General features: G+C 40.2%; 1 protein-coding gene across 2 annotated transcripts in view; it reads left to right on the plus strand.

Moving 5' to 3' along the window:
* Positions 1 to 22,081, plus strand: part of WDR26 (WD repeat domain 26) — a 190,039-nt gene that overhangs the window by 131,641 nt on the left and 36,317 nt on the right. For both annotated transcript variants that reach the window (XM_029593092.1, XM_029593093.1), the window contains 3 exons: positions 14,195 to 14,314; positions 16,139 to 16,284; positions 16,618 to 16,696. In XM_029593092.1, coding sequence (XP_029448952.1) covers positions 14,195 to 14,314; positions 16,139 to 16,284; positions 16,618 to 16,696 — 345 coding nt within the window. The remainder of the gene's footprint in view (positions 1 to 14,194; positions 14,315 to 16,138; positions 16,285 to 16,617; positions 16,697 to 22,081) is intronic.

Genomic DNA, 22,081 nt, shown 5'->3' on the forward strand with positions numbered 1-22,081 from the left:
CGCACCTAATATTGATAGCCCCAGCTTGGCTAAGACAACCGTGGTACACCTACCTACTAAATCTTTCCATAGCGGATCCAATTCCCCTGCCGAATCAACCAGATCTCTTAACACAAGAGGAGGGGACTCTCCTGCATCCAGTGCACTCCTCCCTTCACTTGACAGTATGGATGTTGAACGGCTTCTCCTAGCTGAGCAGGCATATCCTTTGAAGCACAGAAGATAATAGAATCCAGAAAAATGTTCACCAGAAGGAATTATCGCTTCAAGTGGAATCTATATTCAGCATGGTGTTCAGACAAGGGCCTTTATCCCTTAGATTGTTCTCCTGAATTTCTTCTAGATTACCGTCACACCTTATACAAAGCTAGCCTAGCGACTTCATCTGTTAGGCTGAAATAGCGCTGAGATGAACTCTATCACAGGCCACATCGAGGCCAGCCTATCTCACTCCATCCCTTGGTATCTCGCTTCATCAAAGATCTTTTGAAAATTCGACCGCCTATATCCAAACCTCCAGTACCATGGAACCTAAACCTGATATTGGAACAGCTTATGCTGTCACCATTTGAACCATTGAACTCAGCCCACATTAAATACCTCACTTGGAAGGTAGTCTTCCTGGTAGCAGTGACCTCAGCATGCAGAGTTAGTGAGTTACAAGCCTTGGTGCATTATAGCCCCTATCTTCAATTTTACCACCATAAAGCTGTCCTATGGCGGCCTCCATTGTTCCTTCCGAAGGTGCTTTCCCAATTCCACCTCAATCAGTCAATAGAACTTCAGACACTCTTTCCTAAACCACACCACAATAAGAGAGAACGTGCTCTTCACACTTAGACTGTAAACGTGCCTTAGCGTACTATAAGGAGAGGACACACTCACAAACTCAAGCTTTGGAGTTATTTGTCTCTTTCATTCCTATTGCTCCGGGAACCCCGGTAGCTAAACAAACCATTTCCAGCTGGATAACACAATGTATTCAGTTCTGCCTCAACAAAAGGAATATCTCTCTTGCATCGCACCCAATTGCTCATCAGGTATGAGCAATGGCAACCTCCATAGCTCATCTGAGGAATATACAGCCCATTGACATTTGCAAAGCGGCTACCTGGTCCTCCCTTTATACCTTCAGGTCCCATTATTGCCTAGACCAGCAATCGGCAGACGAGGCCAGGATGGGTAAAGCAATACTTCATTCTGGGACATCTTAAGACCTAGTCGACTTTCCACTACAATATCATGCAAAAAAAACCAACAAAAAATCAGAACACAGGGCATGTTAGGGAGCTATGGACTCCCATGACAGCATGGCTAATTCATCCTATCTACGGAAACACTGTGTATGATAAGCAAACTTGCTTTTGCCTTAAATTGGAGAAAGATTGAGCCCTGTTCTCCTGCAGTGACACCTAAAAGTCCCTCCCCCAGTTGAGAATTCATGAGATGATTTGAAACCTAACTCAGTCTCCAACTGCTAGCAGGGGAGCATATAACCCATTGGTCCTGAGTCCATCTGTCTACACTAAGGAAAACGAAATTATCAGGTAAGTCATTTCTCCATGTCAGCATTCCCTGCAAGAAAGAGAAGTTGATGGGTCTATTAGGTGTTGATTAGTATAAAAGACTCCTGAAGAAATGTGAAGAGGTATTTTTTAAATATTTTTTTCCTTAAGTTTTGGAACATTTTGGAATGGTGTGAACACTGAAGAGTTTGGGACATTCTGATTTAAAAAAAAAAAAAAAAAAAAAAAAGGGACCTATGATTACAACAGCTCTGACCCCACACTGTTTGATTTTAAGTGTCCAGATCCAGAATATGATCCAATTCTAACAGAAGTAGTTTTAATTTAAAATTTGTATTTTTTTGTAAAATAAAGTACACACAATTGTATGCAAAGGTTTAGGTGCCACTGGTCTAACTGTATGTTTCAAAGAATCTCTTAAGTGAAAGACACCATCACAATCTTTACATGGTACAAAGTTACTGTAAACATGACATCTTTCTGCAAATTTTTAATTCTAAATTTTCTGTTTTTAACAGATTGAAGATAATAAAATAGTGACTATAACATTTTCACCAGTAATTTGTAATATCTTTGGTAGAAATAACAGCTTCCAAACATTTTATGTAGCCAGCTAAGAGTCTCTTCTTGCTTTTGGAATTTTTCTCACTCTTCCTGCAGAATTCTTCTAGCTCAGAAATATTCTTAGGTGGTCTGGCGGGCACTGGAGTTTGAATCACCCCACAGATTTTCAATTTTCAAGTTTGGCCATTCCAAAATCTTCATCTTTCATTGCAGTAAGTACTTCATGATTGACTTTTGAAGTATGTTCTGGGTCGTCTTGCTGAAATATCCAGCTTCTCTTCAGCTTCAGTTTCTTCGCTGACTGTCGGACATTAGCTTCTAGGATAGGTTGATATTTAGTTGACACCATTCTTCCTTCCTCCTGCACAATATTTTTTGTGCCATTGGCACAAAGCATAGTTCATCATCCTTATTGGTTGGCAAGTTATTTTGTCTTCAAATTCTTCATCCTTTTTTCTCCAAATGTATCTTATGTGGTTGTGGCCAGAAAGTTCAATTTTTGTTTCATCAGTCTTAAAGCACTTTGCTTCAGAAAATTTCAAGCTGACCGAGGTTTTGTTTTGCTTGCTTTAGATGACAACCTTTTTGTGATGGATCATAGAAAAGGTTTCCTTCTGACAGCTTTCCCATACAAATGGTTGTGTAAGCTGTACTGTGGACAACTACTCCAGTGTCAGCTAAAATCTTTAGCAGATCATCTGTGGGTTCTGTTTTCAGATCCAACCAGTTTCTTCGGGCAGTTCTTTCCATTTTTTCTTGGTCTTCAAGATCTTGTTTGTCTTCAGCAGTCCATGCAATTTCCATTTCTTAATGTTTCTGATAGTTGAAATTAGCTGAAAACATTTGGAGATTTTTTTATTTTTTTTTTTTAAATATATAGCATGCTCCCTCTTTTGTAAGAGTGAATTATTTTCATTTTCAAATGCTTGGGCATCTTCTTTGAGGAGCCCGTGGTTGTTGAAAGTAGACAGAACAATGAAAACCTGTGAGAATAGAAGGCTTGGAATATTTGTGCATTTGTCGTCAGCTGACTAAATGAAAGCCTAATGAGTTAATCTGCTTTTTGGACCTTAAAAAAAAAAAAAAAAAGACTGGAAGGGTGTTCAAACTTTTGCCCATGCCATCCATATTCACTAGTTTTTTTTATTATTTTCAGTCTGTTAAAATTAGCATTAATTGCAGGACAATATCATGTTTTAACTTTATCAAAGGCTGGAAGGTATAAAACCCACAAATAGTACACAAATTCACTCGCAGTGTTTAAGCAGTAGTTCAAACTAAATATTAAATTAATGTGACCTCAAACTGAGCAATGACTTCACATAAAACATGTCTAATGTTCAATTTTTATGTCAAAAGTTGTAATCATTGGTTACTTGGTCAGTTTTTGTCACTTTAATCATATTTTTTTTTTAACTTTTTTTTTTGTTGCAATTAAAAAGCACTTATCTGAATCAATGTGAATAATTGTCTCCAAAAACAGCTCCAAAGTCTGAATATCAAGTCCTGATACAGAATCAATATTTCAAAGTGATGATTTCTGCTTCGGGGTAAGCTTGATGTTTTAGCTATTATTTGTCATGCCGTTGTTGGAAATGGTAACTCTCATAAAATCGTAAAAATGTCCACATGATCTTCATACACTAGAAGTGCCCCAAATCATTCATATTCCTACAAATAAAATGCTATATTATAAACAATGACTCTTTGCCTAAACTGTTTATAAAACTATACCGGTTAGCACTTATTTAAGCTTTTTAATATAGTGCAAACTAGTGCAGTTTTGTAAAATCATCATTTTGACTTGCTGATTCAGTGTCGGGACTTGATATTCAATCTTGACAACTTTTGAGCTGTTTTGTGGAGACAGAATTAGCCACATTGATAAGTGCTTTTTATTAGCAACAAACAAGTTTAAAAATATGATCGTAGTAGTGACCAAAAATTACAAATTTTGACACAATGTAGACGTTAGACATGTTTTCTGTGCAGTCATTGCCCAATATGATGGTCACATAATATAACTACTGCTTAAAACAGTACCCAAATTCACCCACAGTGTTTAACTTTGCCCACCAACCAATTTCGATCTTGAATATTTTGTTAATTTTATTAATCTAAATGATTCGGAAGTCCCACTCATTTAGATTGTATTAACACACTAATGGTCTGATTTTTTTTTTAAACCCCCCGCGTTCAAAAAACAGGGGACAGATTACGTGCGCATTTTAGAAGAGACCCAGCAGTGCGTGTAACCCCTATTACATATAGAAGAGCCAGGCCTCTATCAAGGGGCACTCCCGGAGGCCACCGGTATAATGGCCATTTGCTACTGTGCTGGGGGATTGCCTGCTGGCAGCCTGCTGGCGCATGCAACTTATGCCAGCTCAGAAATAAAGAAAACTACTAAAGATAAGGCATTCAAAATGTCGCGGATGAGAGGGGAGGGAACTGGTAGAGGCCCAGATTTTATAAGATGTGTGCGTCCTTGTGCACATGCGCATAATTTATTTTTTTATTTTTTTAAATCTGTCCTAAAATATCCAGGGTTGAAATTGGTTGTTGATGTGGCTGCTTGCCTGTATAAATTTGGTTTAGAACTTTTATTGGTATTTAACTTTGTATTATGTGGAGGTTGTGTCAGTTTCTTCTCACTTACATTCATAGAAACTTAGTTTGACCATAGGTGCCTCAACTGTATAATATATATTTATACAGTTTTTAAAACAAAGTTTGGTTTGTGCTAAATCTGGGAAACTGTTTAGTGTGGGAGTTTGTTCTATTATCTTTTAATAGCCAGTTTTCTAGATGTAGCTCGAGAAACCAAAGCTGCTTGTAAAACCTGTACTTCTCTTAATTTAAAGCAGAAACAGAAATTTTGTACCTAACAAAGTTTAGTTATGGGGGAAAATAAATATCTGCTTAGAGACTTTAAATGCAGAGACACTTTGAGGTTAGATCTGAAAGTTTTTCTAGTGAAAGTGAAATGTCTGATATGTCCTTATTTAATAATACCCAAGGATGAGCCACACAAGTGAGATACGTCATCAAATAGTGCCAAAATGGGTAATGCACTCAGAGCTGAAAAAAGCAGAGGTGGTTTTCTCTTGCAGCCCACTGTGCGCGTCTCCTCAGTCTTTTTCTTTCTGCTAGCATGAAGAAATGTGCAAGTTGCTATTTTAAGCCACTTATTCTCATTTCTGGTTTCTTCACTTGTAATTTTATAGTTTTTCTTTTTTGTTGGAGTCTCCTTTATATTAAAAAAAAAAAAAAAAAAAAAATTGAGCTCATTTTAGCATAACGGAGAACAAACTGGGTTCAAAAGATATCCACATTGCTCCTCCAAAATGAGTCCCTCAGATCAGCACGATCAATTTGTCAGATGTCTTGGTCCTTCCTATCATGATTCTAACTGCTGTTAAATCAAGAGGAATTTTTAAAATGTTCAGGTTTCTTTCATGACAGTTCATGAAGCATTTTACTTGCCAGAGGCCATCGCCAAAATAAAGATGCAGCCTTCTCATGTCTTTTTATATCTGTTTTAATGGTTACTGAATTATGTTTGCTGTAATCTGCATTGATCATAATCTTGGAATTTGTGGAATGTAGAAACACCAGAAACATGATGGCAAAAAAAGACCATATGGCCCATATGGTATGCCCATCCATCCCATTAATTTAGTATTATAATTCTCATCACTTCCTTGGGGATTCCCTATATTTACCTCATGCTTTTTTGAATTCAGATACTGTTTTTGTCTCCATTTCCACTGGGAGGATGTTCCATGCATCTCTGTTAGGAGTAATCTTAGGAAATATTTCTTAGTCTACCCCATTTCAACCTCATTGCATGACCCCTCTTTCTAAATCAGTGATGGCGAATTCCAGTCCTCGAGTGGTACAAATGTGCCAGGTTTTCAGGATATCCATAATGAATATGCATGAGAGATTTGCATACAATGGAGACGGTACATGCAAATCTCTCATGTATAATTGTAGATCTCCTGAAAGCCTGGCCTGTTTGTTGCACTCAAGGACTGGTGTTTGCTATCACTGTTCTAGGCTCACCACCTCTGCATGGAAACCTTTTAGGTGTTTGAATGTGTTTCTCATATCTCCCCTATCTCGCCTTTCCTCTAAAGTATGCATGTTTAAATCTGTCTATCCCCATATGCTTTAGAACGAAGACCACTGACCATTTTAGTAGCCACCCTCTGGACCAACTCCATTCTGTATTATATCCTTTTGAAGGTGCATTCTCCAGAATTGTACACAGTATTACAAGTGAGGTCTCACCAGGGATCTACATGGGGCAATATCACCTCTCCTTTTTCTGCTGTCCATTCTTCTCCCTATGTAACCAAGCTTTATCAACCTCTTTGGCCACATTAAGATCATCAGATACAATGACCCCTTGATCCTGCTCTTTCTTAGCATTCAGACAGATTAATCTACACCAGTCTACCAGCAGATGAAGACGGTGCGAAGCTGACATCACGGTCTATATACCCCTGCACTGACATCAGCCTGCCAGTATTCTCCATCTCAGCAAATGGTGGATGTGCATCTTCTTACTGAGGATTGCTTGAAAAAATTTTAAAGGAGAAAAGAAGGAAATTTAATTTGCCCTGCTATCCTGTGGTGATACTGTATGGTCCCTTCCTCAGTCGAGTTTCCCTGAGGTGATATCTGCAGATCCCCTCCCTCAGTAGAGTGTCTGTTTGATAGCTGGCTTTCTGGTGTGGACTTAGCTGTAAAGAGAAACAGCCGAGAGGCGAGCAGGAAGCAGAGTGCAGCGGTGAAGGCCTTTGCCCTCTCCCACCGCAGCTGGAGACTGACTCTATACTCAGCTGGGACAAGCTAAGCTCAGGTAAAGTCTAATTTAAAAAAATAAATAAGGGATTCCCTTCCCCTTCTGGTCTCAGTGTCTCGGCATGCCAATCCAGCATCCATTCCTGCCTCCGAGGGAGCTTGGCGAGATGAGCAACCTTTTGGCTAGGCCTTGCGCTCAGGCTTTGCTCAGATGCTGCGTGATAGGCTTCAGCAGCTGCATGCTTTTCTACACACAAGTCTGCTGCGAAACAGTGGATAATCAGATAAGAGTGTAATATCACTAATCTAGGGACTGGATCTGACACTTACTAGTAATCCCCAGAGATGCAGCCACTCCAGGAGGACAACAGCCATCACCATCCGGCAGCCAAGGGCAGGAAGGTGGATTAACCTGTCTTCAGTAAAGAAAAGGAAGATCAGGTAAGCAATAATTTCTCCTCTCTTAGCATTCAGACAGATTATTGCACACCAGTGGGATATACCACAGTTACTCCCAAACAGAGCAGGAAGCAGCTTCCTCCCAGGCCTGCACATCCAGGCAGTAATGCCAGGAAAAAGTGTGCAAGGAGGACCATGTATCAACTCCACAAATTTAGATGGGAGAGAACAATTAATCTCCTCCCATGACATTGCCTGAGCCCTAGTGAAATAAGCCCTGATCTGACTGCTCAGTATCCACATATGCGGCCATGATATCCTCCTTAATCCAGCGGGCTCACCCTGTTTACTCCCATCATGGAGTATTAAACAGCCACTCCATCTTTACGAGAGATTTAGAAACCTCAAAATATTTCATGATACGCCGTTTGACATCCAAGATCCGTAACAGGCAATATTCATCCACATCTCTCTGCAGAGTCGGCAGGGAAATTGTCAAGTGAAAATCAGAGACAACCCTCAGCAAAAAAGATGGAACAGTTCACAACTTGATTGCCCTCTGAGTTACTCACATAAGTAGTTTTGCAAGATAGAGCCTGCAGTTCGGAAACTCTAGGCACAGAACACCATCCTCAAGGACAGGCTATGCAGTGGTCGAAAGGTGGAACCCAACAGAAAATCCAGAACCAGATTAAGACTCCACAAAGGCACCGGCAACCACAAGAGGGGATGAAGTTGATTCATCCATTTCAAGAACCGGGTCACATCTGGATGGGTCAGCAAGGGTTAACCATTATCGTGAGCTCAGAAACAGGCAAAAGTCACCACCTGCACGGAATCAAGGGCCAGCCCTTAAACAACCCATCCTGCAAAAAATCCAAACGGAGCGGGATTTTAACCAAACGAGGATGGACCCCCTAGTCCTCACACCAAGCCTCAAAACACTCGCCAAACCTGAACATAAGCTAAGGAAGTGGAGAACTTCTACACTCAAAGCGAGGTGGAAATCCAGTAGTGACTATCCATGCTTCAGCAACCAAGCCCTCTCAAGGGCCATACTGAAAGACAAAAATCAAGTTGGATCTTTGAGAAGAATAGGTCCCTGCCATAGCAGATCCATTTGGGCTGGTAATCGGAAAGGAGAATCCACCAGAAGCATCTGCAGATCTGCATACCACAGCCTCCTGGGCCAATCTGGTGCCACTAGAAGCACTAACCCATGTCTTGTGAACCTCCAAATCATTCTGCCAACATGGGCCACTGGGAAAAGGCATATAGAAACTTGCCTTCTGGCCACTCCTGAATGAGGGCATCCAATGCCTGAAAACGTCAGATCTCGCTTGCAACTGAAAAAGAGAGGAACCGTCGCATTGTATGATGTCACCAGCAAATCTAGAAATGGGAGGCCCCAACAGCCCACTATGAGCTGGAACTTTTAGTTGACAATTCCCATTCTCCTGGATCCAGACTGTCTGCTGAGAAAGTTGGCTTTTACATTCTCTTCCTGCAATGTGTGAGGCTGAGATCTCCTGAAGATGTACTTCTGCCCATTCCATGAGTTGGGCTATTTCCTGCAATGCTTACTGGCTCTTGGTTCCTCCTAGCAACTGATGTAAGCCACCACGTCACACTTCCCAACATCATTCGGACCGCTCAACAAATTCACCAGCATGCCAACCAAAGAGCAAGGGCTTCCAGCTGATTGATGCTCCAGAGATACTCCTCTGTACTCCAGTACCCCTCTGCTGTCAACTGACAGGATTGCATTAAGATTAATGGGGGCTATACTGAAAATTTTGAGGTAAAGAAGGGGAACAACTAGTCAGGGTTGCCTGCTTTCTCCCCTGCTTTTTGCTCTCTCATTAGAACCCTGTGCAGAACAAATACACAGGGAAGGGCGAATTAGAGGCATAGGACTTGGGAGCATAAATTATAAAATGACTCTATTTGCAGACTATCTCTTGTTTATGTTGGAGTCACCGGAGGAGTCCTTGGGTTTGGTCTTGAAGGAGATGGGGGGGATTCAGGCAGCATTCTGGTTTCAAAGTAAAGGAAGATAAGTAAGAAACTTTGAATACTTCTGCTCCATTAGAGTGGGGCCATAACTTGAGGTCCCATTTTCCGTTCAGGATTGCCAGAGACTGGGTTAAATATCTTGGAGTACGTATTGATACGGAAGGAGATTATTTATTTCATTTAAATCATGATCCTCTGGTTAGGAGTATTTTTAGTGATTATGGATAAATGGGATCATTTGGGACTTTCATGGTTAAGTAGGATTTCATCTGTAAAAATGAACTTGTTACCTAGATTGTTACGATTTTTTCAAATCCTCTCAACACCAGTGCCTGCTTACTTACTAAAGCTGTGGCAGAAAAAAGTCTTTAGTTTTATTTGGAAGAAAAGACCACCAAGGATATCTAGGACTGTGCTGTTTCAATCTAAATCGAGGGGAGTCTGGGAGTTACCAATTTGGTTTGGTATTTTTGCTGCATCCCAGTTACGGGCACTGGTATAGTTTGAGGAAAAAAACTTTGGGTGGTCATAGAATCTAAATGGGGGGTGGGGGGGAATAATACTCTCGACATGAATGTGGCAGAGGAAATCTGTGCCGGAGCGCGATTTAAGTATTTATTCTCGTACCACATTGCATAGGGAGTTTAATCATCGCACAACTTTTCTATACTTACAAGACTTTCCATCAGGGAATGTTAAGTCTTTCTGCTCACATTGGGTTACACCAGGTGAAACTAGACTGGAGCAATCCACCCCCTAGGTGGAGGTTTATTATCTCCATCAGAAATCCAGGAAAAAATAAGCTTTAGAAAGCAAGGACAGGTTTGCCTTAGTTCAGTTACTGCATTTTGCATCTCGGAGAATGGCTGTAGAAGGTCTTAAAAAAGGGAAAACTGTATTTGAATGTTTTTGTGATCCCACCGATAAATTAGGCAAACCCATTTCTAAAATCTATGGAATACTTAATGCATATTTGAAGAGCAAATCAGCCCATATTTGAGCAGGGGATTGGGATTTTGGGGGAACCCTTAGTAGATACGGATTGGGACCAATGTTTTCTGGCTGTGAAGAAATTTTCTATTTCTGCTTAATGGAGATTGGGTGTAAAATCCTATTCTGATGGTATCTGACACCTGTCAAGTTGCATAAAATGTTCCCTACAGTTGGGGCAGAGTGTTGGCGGGGTTGTGAAGTAGAGGGAACATTTTTCCATATGTGGTGGTAATGTCCCAAAGTGCAGAAGTTATGGGATGATATAATTCTGTTCTTTCATGCTCTCACAGGGAGGTCTGTATTACAAGACCTGAAATTATTTTTGCTTCAAATTCCAAGTTAGTCCTTTACTGACTTGGAGAATAAACTGTTAATACAAGTAGTAGTAGTAGTGTTAAAGGTGAGCTTGCCTAGAAATGGCAACTGCCAGAGACTCCCAGTTTAAATTCTATACAGAGTAGACTGCACAAGGTGTCTGTTATGGGGAAATTAACGGCGATGCGTAATGGTATTATGACCAAATTTGGGAAACTTTGGGAACCTTATATTGAATAGTTGAAAATTAATGGGGATTTTAAAGGGCGATAGCTCTTCTTTTACCTCCTTTAACTAATTGTACTTTATGTGCATTGGGTACTTATGGTTGTTTTTCAGTGGACCAGAATTTAGGATTTATATTTTTGCATAAATTTTGTCTATTTCCCTATACTGTTATAACATTTGAGGTTATTTTAGGGGATGATGATGTGGTTAGGGTAAGAATGGCTTGAAATATATTCATTTCTTAATTTCACTGCTGCTCAGTGCTAATCAAGATTCTGTGACATGCTGCTTTGTCTTATAAGCATTTAGTGGGGGGGTGGGGGGTTTGGTTTTCTTTTTGCCTCTTCCTCTCTGCCTCATTCTGTGGTGTGATGAGTGGGACTTGACGTCTAGATATTGACAGCGAATCTTTCTTGTTTTGTGCATTTCTGATTCCGTATCCTGTCACATGGTTGAAATGTTCTTTATTAGATAATAAAAACCTTGGTTGGTCCTGTGAAAGATGGGTAAATATTTCTAGGGAGTGTTTTATTTGCATATTTTTGTATAGCAATGGCACTGTACTTTTATATAGTAATGGGTGAAAGCTTTGTAACCAGAGGGCAGCATGGACAAATCTCAGTATAACTAAGAGTTTTCAAATGTAATTCATTTTATTTTATATATTTTCTATTTCATTTTTTGTGTCTAACTCCTCTTGTGTATATATTAGTCTAAAATGCTGTGGCTTAAGTAGTGCTGGGTGGTCAAAACTAATATCATCAAGATGGATGCTCTCATTAGTGCACTGGCTCCCTATTGCAGCTTGAACTCGATTTAAAATTCTGTCTCTGGTGTTTAGAGTGTTCAGAGGCAATGGACAACTCTACTTGGTTAATAAACTTGAATGGTATTGCACCAGCCAAATTTTACCATTTCAACTGGGGGCATTACCTAGTGCTGTCTTTAAAGATAGCATGGAGTCCACAAGTCAGGGCAAGGACATTTTCGGTCATAGCCTTGGCTCTATGGAATAAGCTTCCAGCAGTGTATTTGGATTTTCAGAAGGCGTTTGACAAAGTCCCTCATGAGAGGCTTCTAAGAAAAGTAAAAGTCATGGGATAGGTGGCGATGTCCTTTCATGGATTACAAACTGGCTAAAAGAAAGGAAACAGATTAGGATTAAATGGACAATTTTCTCAGTGGAAAAGGATAAACAGTGGAGTGCCTCAAGGATCTGTATTAGGACCTGTGCTTTTCAATATATTTATAAATGATCTGGAAAGGAATATGACGAGTGAGGTAATAAAATTTGCAGATACAAAATTATTCAGAGTAGTTAAATCACAAGCAGATTGTGATAAATTGCAGGAGGACCTGTGAGACTGGAAAATTGGGCATCCAAATGGCAGATGAAATTTAATGTGGATAAGTGCAAGGTGATGCTTATAGGGAAATATAGTCCATGCTGTAGTTACACGATGATAGTTTCCATATTAGGAGCTACCACCCAAGAAAGAGATCTAGGTGTCATAGTGGACAATACATTGAAATTGTCGGCTCCAGTGTGCTGCAGCAGTCAAAAAAGCAAACAGAATGTTAGGAATTATTAGGAAGGGAATGGTGAATAAAACAGAAAATGTCATAATGCCTCTGTATTGCTCCACGGTGAGACCGCACCTTGAGTTCTGGTCATCGCATCTCAAAAAAGATATAGTTGTGATGGAGAAGGTACAGAGAGGGGCAACCAAAATGATAAAGGGGATAGAACAGCTCCCCTATGAGAAAAGACTAAAGAGGTTAGGACTGTTCAGCTTGGAGAAGACAGCTGAGGGGGGATATGATAGAGGTCTTTAAAATCATGAGAGGTCTAGAACTGGTAAATGTGGATTGGTTATTTACTAGGGGGTACTCCATGAAGTTAGCATGTAGCACATTTAAAACTAATCGGAGAAATTTTTTTTCACTCAGCACACAATTAAACTTTGGAATTTGTTGCCAGGGGATGTGGTTAGTGAAGCTAGGTTTAAAAAAGGTTTGGATAAGTTCTTGGAGAAGTCCATTACCTGCTATTAATCAAGTTGACTTAGAAAATAGCCACTGCTTTTACTAGCATCAGTAGCATGGGATATACTTACTTTTTGGGTATTTGCCAGGTACTTGTAGCCTGGATTGGCCACTGTTGGAAACAGGATGCTGGGCTTGATGGACCCTTGGTCTGACCCAGTATTGCAATTTCTTATGTTCTTAAGATGAGAAGAATTATCTTATGCTTAGAAAAGACATGGTGGGTAGTACCTGAGGATATAGTTAAGACAACTAACATAGTAAGACTCAAAAGAGAATTAGACAAGTTCTTGAAGGAAAAGTCCATAAACGGTTATTGGTCAGGTAAACTTGGGAAAACCAGCATTTATCCCTGGGATCAGCTATTAGGAATCTGCTGGATACTTGTGACCTGGACCAGCCACTGTCAGACAGGATGCAGGGCTCAATGGACGTTGGACTTTGATCTGAACCAGCATGGCATTTCTTGTGTTCTTATGTTAAGTAAGAAAGAGGTCTAGGGGCTGAGCAAGTGTTTTGAGCTATGGAAGAGTAACTCTGGTCCATGACTTTCATATTGGGTATTGAAGTAGTTTTTATTTTAATTTGTTTTATGTTTTTAGTTTTTGTTTTGGTTAGTACATTGTTGATTTGATCAAGGTTTTTTTGAAAACAATTGAAGTTTTGTTTGTTTTAATGTGTTTAGTTTTATTATCCAAGTATGTTTTATTGCTTGTAATTTTGTTTTTTGTTATATTGTACCCTGCTCAGCAGAGATTCTCTTTGAGTAATCTATAAATGACTGTAAATGTATTTTTATAGTTTGTTTTTTATATGCCTGTACACCGCTTAGGATGATCTGTAATCAAAGGAATGGCATAGAAAGGCTTTTAAATAAAATATTATACGAGAGCATCTAAAACATTACTATTCTAGCTAGCCTTATATGTATACCTTTAGCATGCAACCAATGGATTGTTGGGAAGTTGATCAGAGCCTTGGGTAGGTGTTTAAAGGCAAAGCTGTCTCTAGGATAGGACATATTTGAAAACAAGACAATTGCCTTTTTCTTTCCTTATCACACAGTGGTATAATGAATCTTCATTGTAATTCTATCCACAACAATGTGTCATTTGGTGGGGCATATCCCAACTTCACAGGTGAGGTGGAGTATTGTAGACCTGCTCACCAATGTGCTCTATGGGGCAGAGCATTCAGTTGCCACCATGAGAAATGGTGCAAACTGTATACTGCTGTTCTGCCTTTTGTCATCTTGTTTAATAAAGCTGAATAAGGTATGTATGGTTTCCTTGTAGACTGGAGAACTCAGAACGAAGATGAGCCAGTCTCATGAAGACAGCCTAACGAGTGTGGCCTGGAATCCAGATGGGAAACGCTTTGTAACAGGAGGGCAGCGTGGACAGTTCTATCAGTGTGTAAGTGTGTGAAGGGTTTTCTTTAGCATTCCCTCCTAGGCACTTGATTTCTGATTGGTTTGTTTAACACCCAAGTTGCCTAGGATTCACAAAGATTGGTTCACTCATCTCTAGTTCCTCATATTGAGGTTCCGCCCAGAACAATTACATGCATACTGTTCATCTGGAGGAAGATATTACTATGGTGTAGTGTTTTCCTAAAGTACAGATACAATTTAAAATCACAGTTCCAGGAAAGAGATCTTTAGTTTTTCATCCTGCCTTCCCAATTCCAAAGGATTGTCCAAATTGGCTTACAACAGGTTGATAATTTCATAAAATTTCATATATTTTATTTTTATGTAAGGAGATTTCTTTGGTACTGTTTATAATATAATTGGCTATTTTGGCTTAATTTGTATGTTTGTGTGTTTTTAGTAATTTTATGTTGTATATTTTTAACTTGGAAAAGCAGTTTATAAATCTAGTGAAACAAAAGGTTGGCCTTTTTGGAAAGAATTGGATGACTGCTTTCAGTTAAGAAAGAAATGCCCAATTCTGTCTCATTGTCAGCATATGTATAAACACAGAAAACCTGGTTTAAAATTTTGATAGGGTGAGGAGGATCCAAAAGTTTTCAAATCCATAAAATCTGATGGGATTATTTTCCCTAACATGGGATTGTGTTTTCTTTTGGAGCTGCTTCTGTTTCAGAAGTGAATTCCTGGAGAATTGGTTAGTATAGGTGTTTAGTTAATAACTGCTTCTGCAGTAAAATACACGAACCAAAGAAGTAACACAACCTTCCGGGTGTGCTTCAGGTCCCTGCCATTCTCCATTTTTAGTTCTCTGCACTGCTGGATACGTTTGTTATTCAATGTGGCCTTTCACACTTTACTAGACGATGCTCCCACGTACTTCATAAATCAGAAATGATGGTTTGCTCCTGCTGACAGGTTGGGGGCAAGCATTCTATTTATTTTGTATTTGGGCTTTTCTTTAAACTTAGAACATACATTCTTCCCCTAAAAGAGTATCTAACTTATCCAGAAGTGTTATATCAATTGAAGTGCAATAGTAATGTTAAATCAATATTTTCAAAATTGGTATCATTAGCAGAGGGGATTGAAGTTTGGCAGTGCTTCATATTGACCGGTGGATACTTTAAGTGAGTTGCTGAAGTAATACTCAGCCATGGTAGATGGAGTACCAGATATTGCTCTACAGCATGGCACTTATGAGACACAAAAAACAACATAAGTGGAAAGGGTTGAAATACTTACCTGAACATTATCCACATCTCTTGGCCCCGATTGATTGCTGCAGGTAGCACAATACAGATTAACTTTCTTCTTTATGTAGGACATCACACAATGTCAAAATGCCTTGAAAAACATAATATACATGCTAAATTTTATAAATTGGGCATTGATATACTTTAATGGTACAATAATTAGTTCTCACAGGACAGGTCTTAAGGTATTTCAAACGAGAAGCATGGGTGAAGCAGAGAGGCTACTAGAACATTAGACAGTGCAGTAAGAGAAAGATGAGGGTAGCACCATGGAGTTCTCTGGTGACTGCCAAGCCTTTGTAGTGTTCATCAGCTGTTCCTGGAAAATGGACAGAGAGGTGACAGCAGTTAGAAGGTCAAAGGGTATAAAAAAGGTGACTTGGTCTATGTAAGTGGATGTAAGAGAACTGGAAACACTCATGGCTGCACATAATAGCTTGCCAAGATATGGATTGAGACCAACAAATGTGGCTTTGGCTGGAGGCTAGACAAAGAGAAAGGTGTGTGTTTTTTTTCCCCCCTCTCAATTGGGTTGTTTCTTTTCTAACCAGGACTTAGACGGTAACCTGCTTGACTCCTGGGAAGGGGTACGAGTGCAGTGTCTTTGGTGCCTGAGTGACGGGAAGACTGTTCTGGCCTCAGACACACATCAGCGGATTCGGGGCTATAACTTTGAAGACCTTACAGATAGAAACATGTAATTATTTGGTTTTAATTAAGAGTTTTGGGTGGGGGATCATTTTGTAAAAGTTATTACTGCAAAGGAGTTTATCACCAGAAAACTGTCTTTTTATCATTAGAAACAAATCTGTGCTTGAATTGAAAGCTTGTGCATTGCAATATGGGTAGCCATCTTGTGGAGAAGCTCTCTTCAGTGAGTGGTGCAATGCAAGTAGACTTGGAAACAGAACAAAGTGATTTCCAGCTAGTAAACTGTGCTCCATTTGACATTGAGGCTTTCATGTTTTTCTAAGCTTCCTGAACCATTTTCAGTTACTTAGCTTGTAATGTCTTTGTCTTGTAATTTCAGAGTGCAAGAAGATCATCCTATTATGTCTTTTACAATTTCAAAAAATGGAAGATTAGCTTTGTTAAATGTAGCAACTCAGGTAAGACAGACATTTTCTTTTATGTTCACTGTCTTAAAAGAAATGCTATTGTAAAGTGCAAAACAATGAAAGTTGCTGTAGGATTATTTTCATTAAATCTTTTAACAAAGATTATTTCTAGGATCATTAAGAACAGCCTTTGTTTCTGATTTGCTTCTTGTTGGCTGTGATGCCACAAATTGATATTTCCTAGCGTGTAGCCAGATGGACTCAGGACCAGTGGGTTATGCTCCCCTGCCAGCAGATGGAGACAGTCAGATTTCAAAGCTGATGTCACCCTAGATATACCCCTGCAGTGTCTTCAGCCCTCCAGTATTCTCCTTCTCCAGCAGATGGTGGACATGCTTCTCCCTATGGGGATTGTTGTACTTTTGGAAGGAGACATTCTACGTTTAGATTGGAGAAAATAATCGAGCCCTGCTCTCCTGCGGTGATACCTAAAGGTCCCTCCCCTAGTTGAGAATTCCTGAGGCGATTTCTGAGATCCTTCAGAGGCATGTCTTGGTCCGGTAGCCGGTTCCCGGAGTGGACTTTGCTGTTTGTGCAGCTGAAAGGCAGCGGGTGCAAGAAACTGAGCGCGGCGGTGATGGCCAAAGCCCTCTCCCCCTGCAGCCGGACACAGTCTCTGTACTCAGCCGGTAAGCGCTGAGCCTAGATAAGTTTAAAAAAAAAAAAAGGATTCAGAGATGATTGGAGAGATTTTTGGTAGGTTTTCCTCTGTTCTCCGTGTTCGGCGCACCTTATCGACTGTTCTCGCTCCCGTGGGGCTAAGGGGAATTAGACTTCCGAGCGGGTTGAGCAGCCCCAGTGGGCTAGGACCCGCTTTACGCTTGGTCGGTACACTGCATGGTAGGCCATGTTGGCGACATCTTGCACGTGTTTCTCTACGTGCAGTGTGTTTGGCTCTGCGCACGTGCTGTGCGTGTAATGGTGTGTACTTATTTATTTATTTAAGAGTTTTATATACCGGCATTAGTATGCAAACATCATACCGGTTTATACTTATGCACACAACTCTGAAAGTGTACGGTACAGCATGGGCTGAGCGTGCACCTCACCGCCACACCATTTAGGTGGCCAAATTTTGGGTGCATAAATTATTTTTTTAATTTATAAACTTTTATTAACCATAAAAAAAAAAAGAAACATGGCAAGGTTACAAAAAACCACAGTTCGAAGCGCACATAAATAGTCAAACATTTTGTACATAACATGTTCAAATTACACCATAACTCCCAACCCCCCTACCTCCCCTGCTCTCCATGTGTTACCAGTATACCCATGACAATTAAGTGCAATATAAAGGCATGTAATGTAATAAACTATAATAGACGATGCCACATCCTATGAGCTGTATTCCTGGGAAAATTAAATACAATAAAATTAAACCTAATAAAACAGAACTCTGTTCATTTTTCTTATCTTTGACCTTTTAGCAACTCACCCATCAGTTCCCATACCGCTTGAAAAGTTGCAAGTCTAGCATGCTTCACGGCAGTGAGATATGCCATTCGGTAATAGAGTGAAGCCTATGGATCACAGCCGAAAGGGACGGAGGGTCAAGCTGCTTCCATGCCTTAGCCAATTTGCACCTGGCGGCAATATATACCTGCAAACTAAATGCTTGTTGGGCTTTATTAATTCCCTCTACAGGTACATTTAACAGAACATGTTTAGGTGCAAAGGGCTCACCTCCTTCCACTAAGTCATCTAACCAACATTTGATAGACTCCCAAAAGGGGTACCACCTTAGGACAGGACCACCAAATATGTACATATGTGCCTGGTTGCCCACAATTCCTCCAGCACCTATCTGTTGCATTGGGAAACATGGCATGAATTCTGACCGGGGTCAGATGCTATCTATATAATATTTTATAGCAATGCTCCTGATTAGCCACAGAGACAGAACATTTCACTGTCTTATAAAACACTATGTCCCAATTATCTTCACTTAGTACCTCCCCTAAATCTTTAGTCCACACTGTGATGTGTGGAAAAGTGTATGGCGAGTGTACATTAAATAGATTGTAAATTTTGGATATGATACCCCTCATGTTATCAGCATGTTCACAGTAAGTTTAAGAACATAAGAAATTGCCATGCTGGGTCAAACCAAGGGTCCATCAAGCCCAGCATCCTGTTTCCAACAGAGGCCAAACCAGGCCACAAGAACCTGGCAATTACCTAAATACTAAGAAGATCCCATGCTACTGATGCAATTTAATAGCAGTGGCTATTCCCTAAGTCAACTTGATTAATAGCCGTTAATGGACTTCTCCTCTAAGAACTTATCCAAACCTTTTTTGAACCCAGCTACACTAACTGCACTAATCACATCCTCTGGCATCAAATTCCAGAGCTTTATTGTGCGTTGAGTGAAAACTTTCTCAGATTAGTCTTAAATGTCTACTTGCTAACTTCATGGCATGCCCTCTAGTCCTTCTACTATTCGAAAGTGTAAATAACCGATTCACATCTACTCGTTCAAGACCTCTCATGATCTTAAAGACCTCTATCATATCCCCCCTCAGCCATTTCAAACAGAGATTTGGTTAAATGAATTGTTTAGTGTTCGATAATGTTTTTAAGAAGTGACGAACTTGTGCATAACCCAAGAAATTCGTTGCATGTTGTTGGTATTTGCCCTCAAAGTCAGCAAAGGACATTATAACCCTCCTTCAATAGCTGACCACATTCAATGGAATGATCAACCCACCCCGAGAAGGCTCGAGATTCCATTCCTGCTGGAAAAATGGCATTATAAAACAGGTAAGTAAGATGGAAATATTAAAAAAAAGACCAACCAATTTAGTCTTCCATCGGGTCCAAGCCTTGAATGTATTTTCCAACGCAAGCGGCATATATCTTACTGGCCTCCAAGTCTGCCTGGGTTGCCATGGAATTGCCTTCAGCGGTATAACACCCACCAATGCCTGTTCTAAACGAATCCATTTTTTAATTCCAACCGTATTATAGATGTCCACCATTGCCTGGAGTTGTGCCGCACCGAAGTACCATAACAAATTAGTTGCACCCACACCCCCATTCTTTTTAGGAAGAAAGAGAACAGCTCTAGCAATTCATGGTGATCTTTCTCCAAATGTAGCCATAGATCTTCTGCCACAGCTTTAATATAGTTGCCAATATATGAATGGGAATAGTGGGGAAAAAAATACAATAGGCAGAGCAAAATATTCATTTTTACGATCGCTATTCGACCTACCCAAGAAAAGTGCTCCGTACTCCAAGCATTGATGTCTTTCTCAATATTCATCCAGAGGGTGTGTAAGTAAGCTCAAAAAGGTCAGATAGTCGGGGTCCAGTTTGTACTCCCAAGTACTTGATTAATTTTTTGGCCCAGCAGAATGGAAAATCCCTTATCAGAGCCACCCCTGCTGGGGAAAGATTTATATTAAAGAGCTCCAATTTATCATCATTCACTTTGAAACCAGTCACCCTGTGGAAGCTATCCAGCTCCCCCATCACCGCAGATAGTGAATTCCCTAGATCTGTAGTGAAAATAAAATATCGTCAGCAAAAAGGCATATCCTGTAATTCCACTCCACGAATGTGCTCTGATTTACAGACCCTGGTAGCAAATGGCTCCAAAAAAAGAGCAAACAGCATAGGAGATGGGACATCCTTGTCTGGTGCCCCGCTGTATGTCAAAACTGGGTCCATATCCACTATTTACCTTAACCCTAGCTTTGGGTGAATCATATAGCTTCACTACCCAGTGTTGAAAAAACTTTCTAAACTGCATTTTCTGCAGTACTTTAAATAAAAAAGGCCAGTGTACCAGATCGAAGGCCTTTTCGGCGTCAATAGATAATAAAACGCAGGGGATACCTTACATGTAACCCAATCCACCAGATTAACCACTTTACATATATTATCACTGGCCATACGAGCAAGTATAAAGCCCACTTGATCACTGTGAACTAAAGTGGGTATTACAGCCTTCAATCGTTCCGCTAGGATCCTCGCTAGGATCTTGAGGTCCAAATTAATCAGAAATTGGTCTCTATGATTCGCATAAAGTGGGATCCCTCCCCAATTTTGCTATAATTGTTGTGCCCACTACATTGTATGGTTTGCTAGAACACTGGTTTCCCTCAAGGAGTTAAGCATTTCTGTCAAGGGTACAGATACAATATGGATTAACTTTTTGTAGTAGGCCCCGGACAGATCATCCAAACCTGGTGCCTTGCTTGGCTTTAAGAGCTTAATGGCAAATATCACTTCTGATTCCCGAATGGGGCTGTCCAGAAGGTTCTGCTGCTCAAGTGTGAGCAGCGTTAGTGACATAGACTCCAAATAGGAGTTAATGTCTGACTCGAATATTATCCTCAGCCTTGTAGAGGGTAGCATAAAAATCCGTAAAACATTCCCTAATGTCTTCTGAGGCGGTGAGAACGGACCCTCTACCATTGTTAATTTTGGCAATAGTATTCTGGGCAAGCACTACCCTTAATCACCTAGCTAAGAGGCCCCCTGCTTTATTCCCTTCTTCATAAAAATGTTTAGTCACCTCTAGAGCAAAGGCAATGGCCTCGGAATCTAATGTTCGAAGTTCTTCTCTAGCAGCAGTTAGTCTTCTAAAACATTTTGGACATTGAGAGGATTGATGTTGGGATAAATGAGCTATTTCACTAGATAATTGAGCCCGTTTTTTCTCCTTCTGTTTTTTTACAGAAGGCTGCTTGGGATATGAGCAAGCCCCTAATAACTGTTTTGGAACATTCCCAAACTAGTGGGGGAACATGATTTGCTGAGGTATTAAGTTGAAAATAATCCCGGAGCCCCTCGCCTAAGCGGGACAGAAAGAAGTGTCATTGAATAGGGTTTTATTTAACCTCCAATATCGTTGCCCTGGGTGGGAAAGTATAAAGTGCACCTCGATCCACACAGGCGCATGGTCCGTCCATGTAATAGGTTCTATGCCTTACTACCCTATTTTGCAATTGAGTATCAACCAGAAAAGTAATCTATCTGAGAGTATGATTGATGTGCATGTAAATAATAAGAGTAAGTGGTTGAGTGTCTTTGCCTCCATATATCTTTCAACCCCCAGCACTTCATCAAAGAAATAAGGGATTGTCATGCCGTTTGGGATGTAGTTGGACACCTTTGTGGAATTATCAAGTAAGGGATTACAAGTCACATTAAAATATCCCCCCAGTATTAAAAGCCCCTCAACATGTTACACTAGCAGAGCATCCACGTCCTTGAAGAAAGCTCCCTGTCCCAAATTAGGAGCATATAGGGTAACTAATGTAAGAACTTCTTTCCCAGGCATAACTTTAAGATAAAATGCCTATCGGGGATCAGTAGTTAAAGCCAATACTTCATGAATTAAATCCCTTGCTACTAAGATACCTA

The sequence above is a fragment of the Rhinatrema bivittatum genome, chromosome 3, assembly GCF_901001135.1.
Source record: "Rhinatrema bivittatum chromosome 3, aRhiBiv1.1, whole genome shotgun sequence".
Lineage (NCBI taxonomy): Eukaryota > Metazoa > Chordata > Amphibia > Gymnophiona > Rhinatrematidae > Rhinatrema > Rhinatrema bivittatum.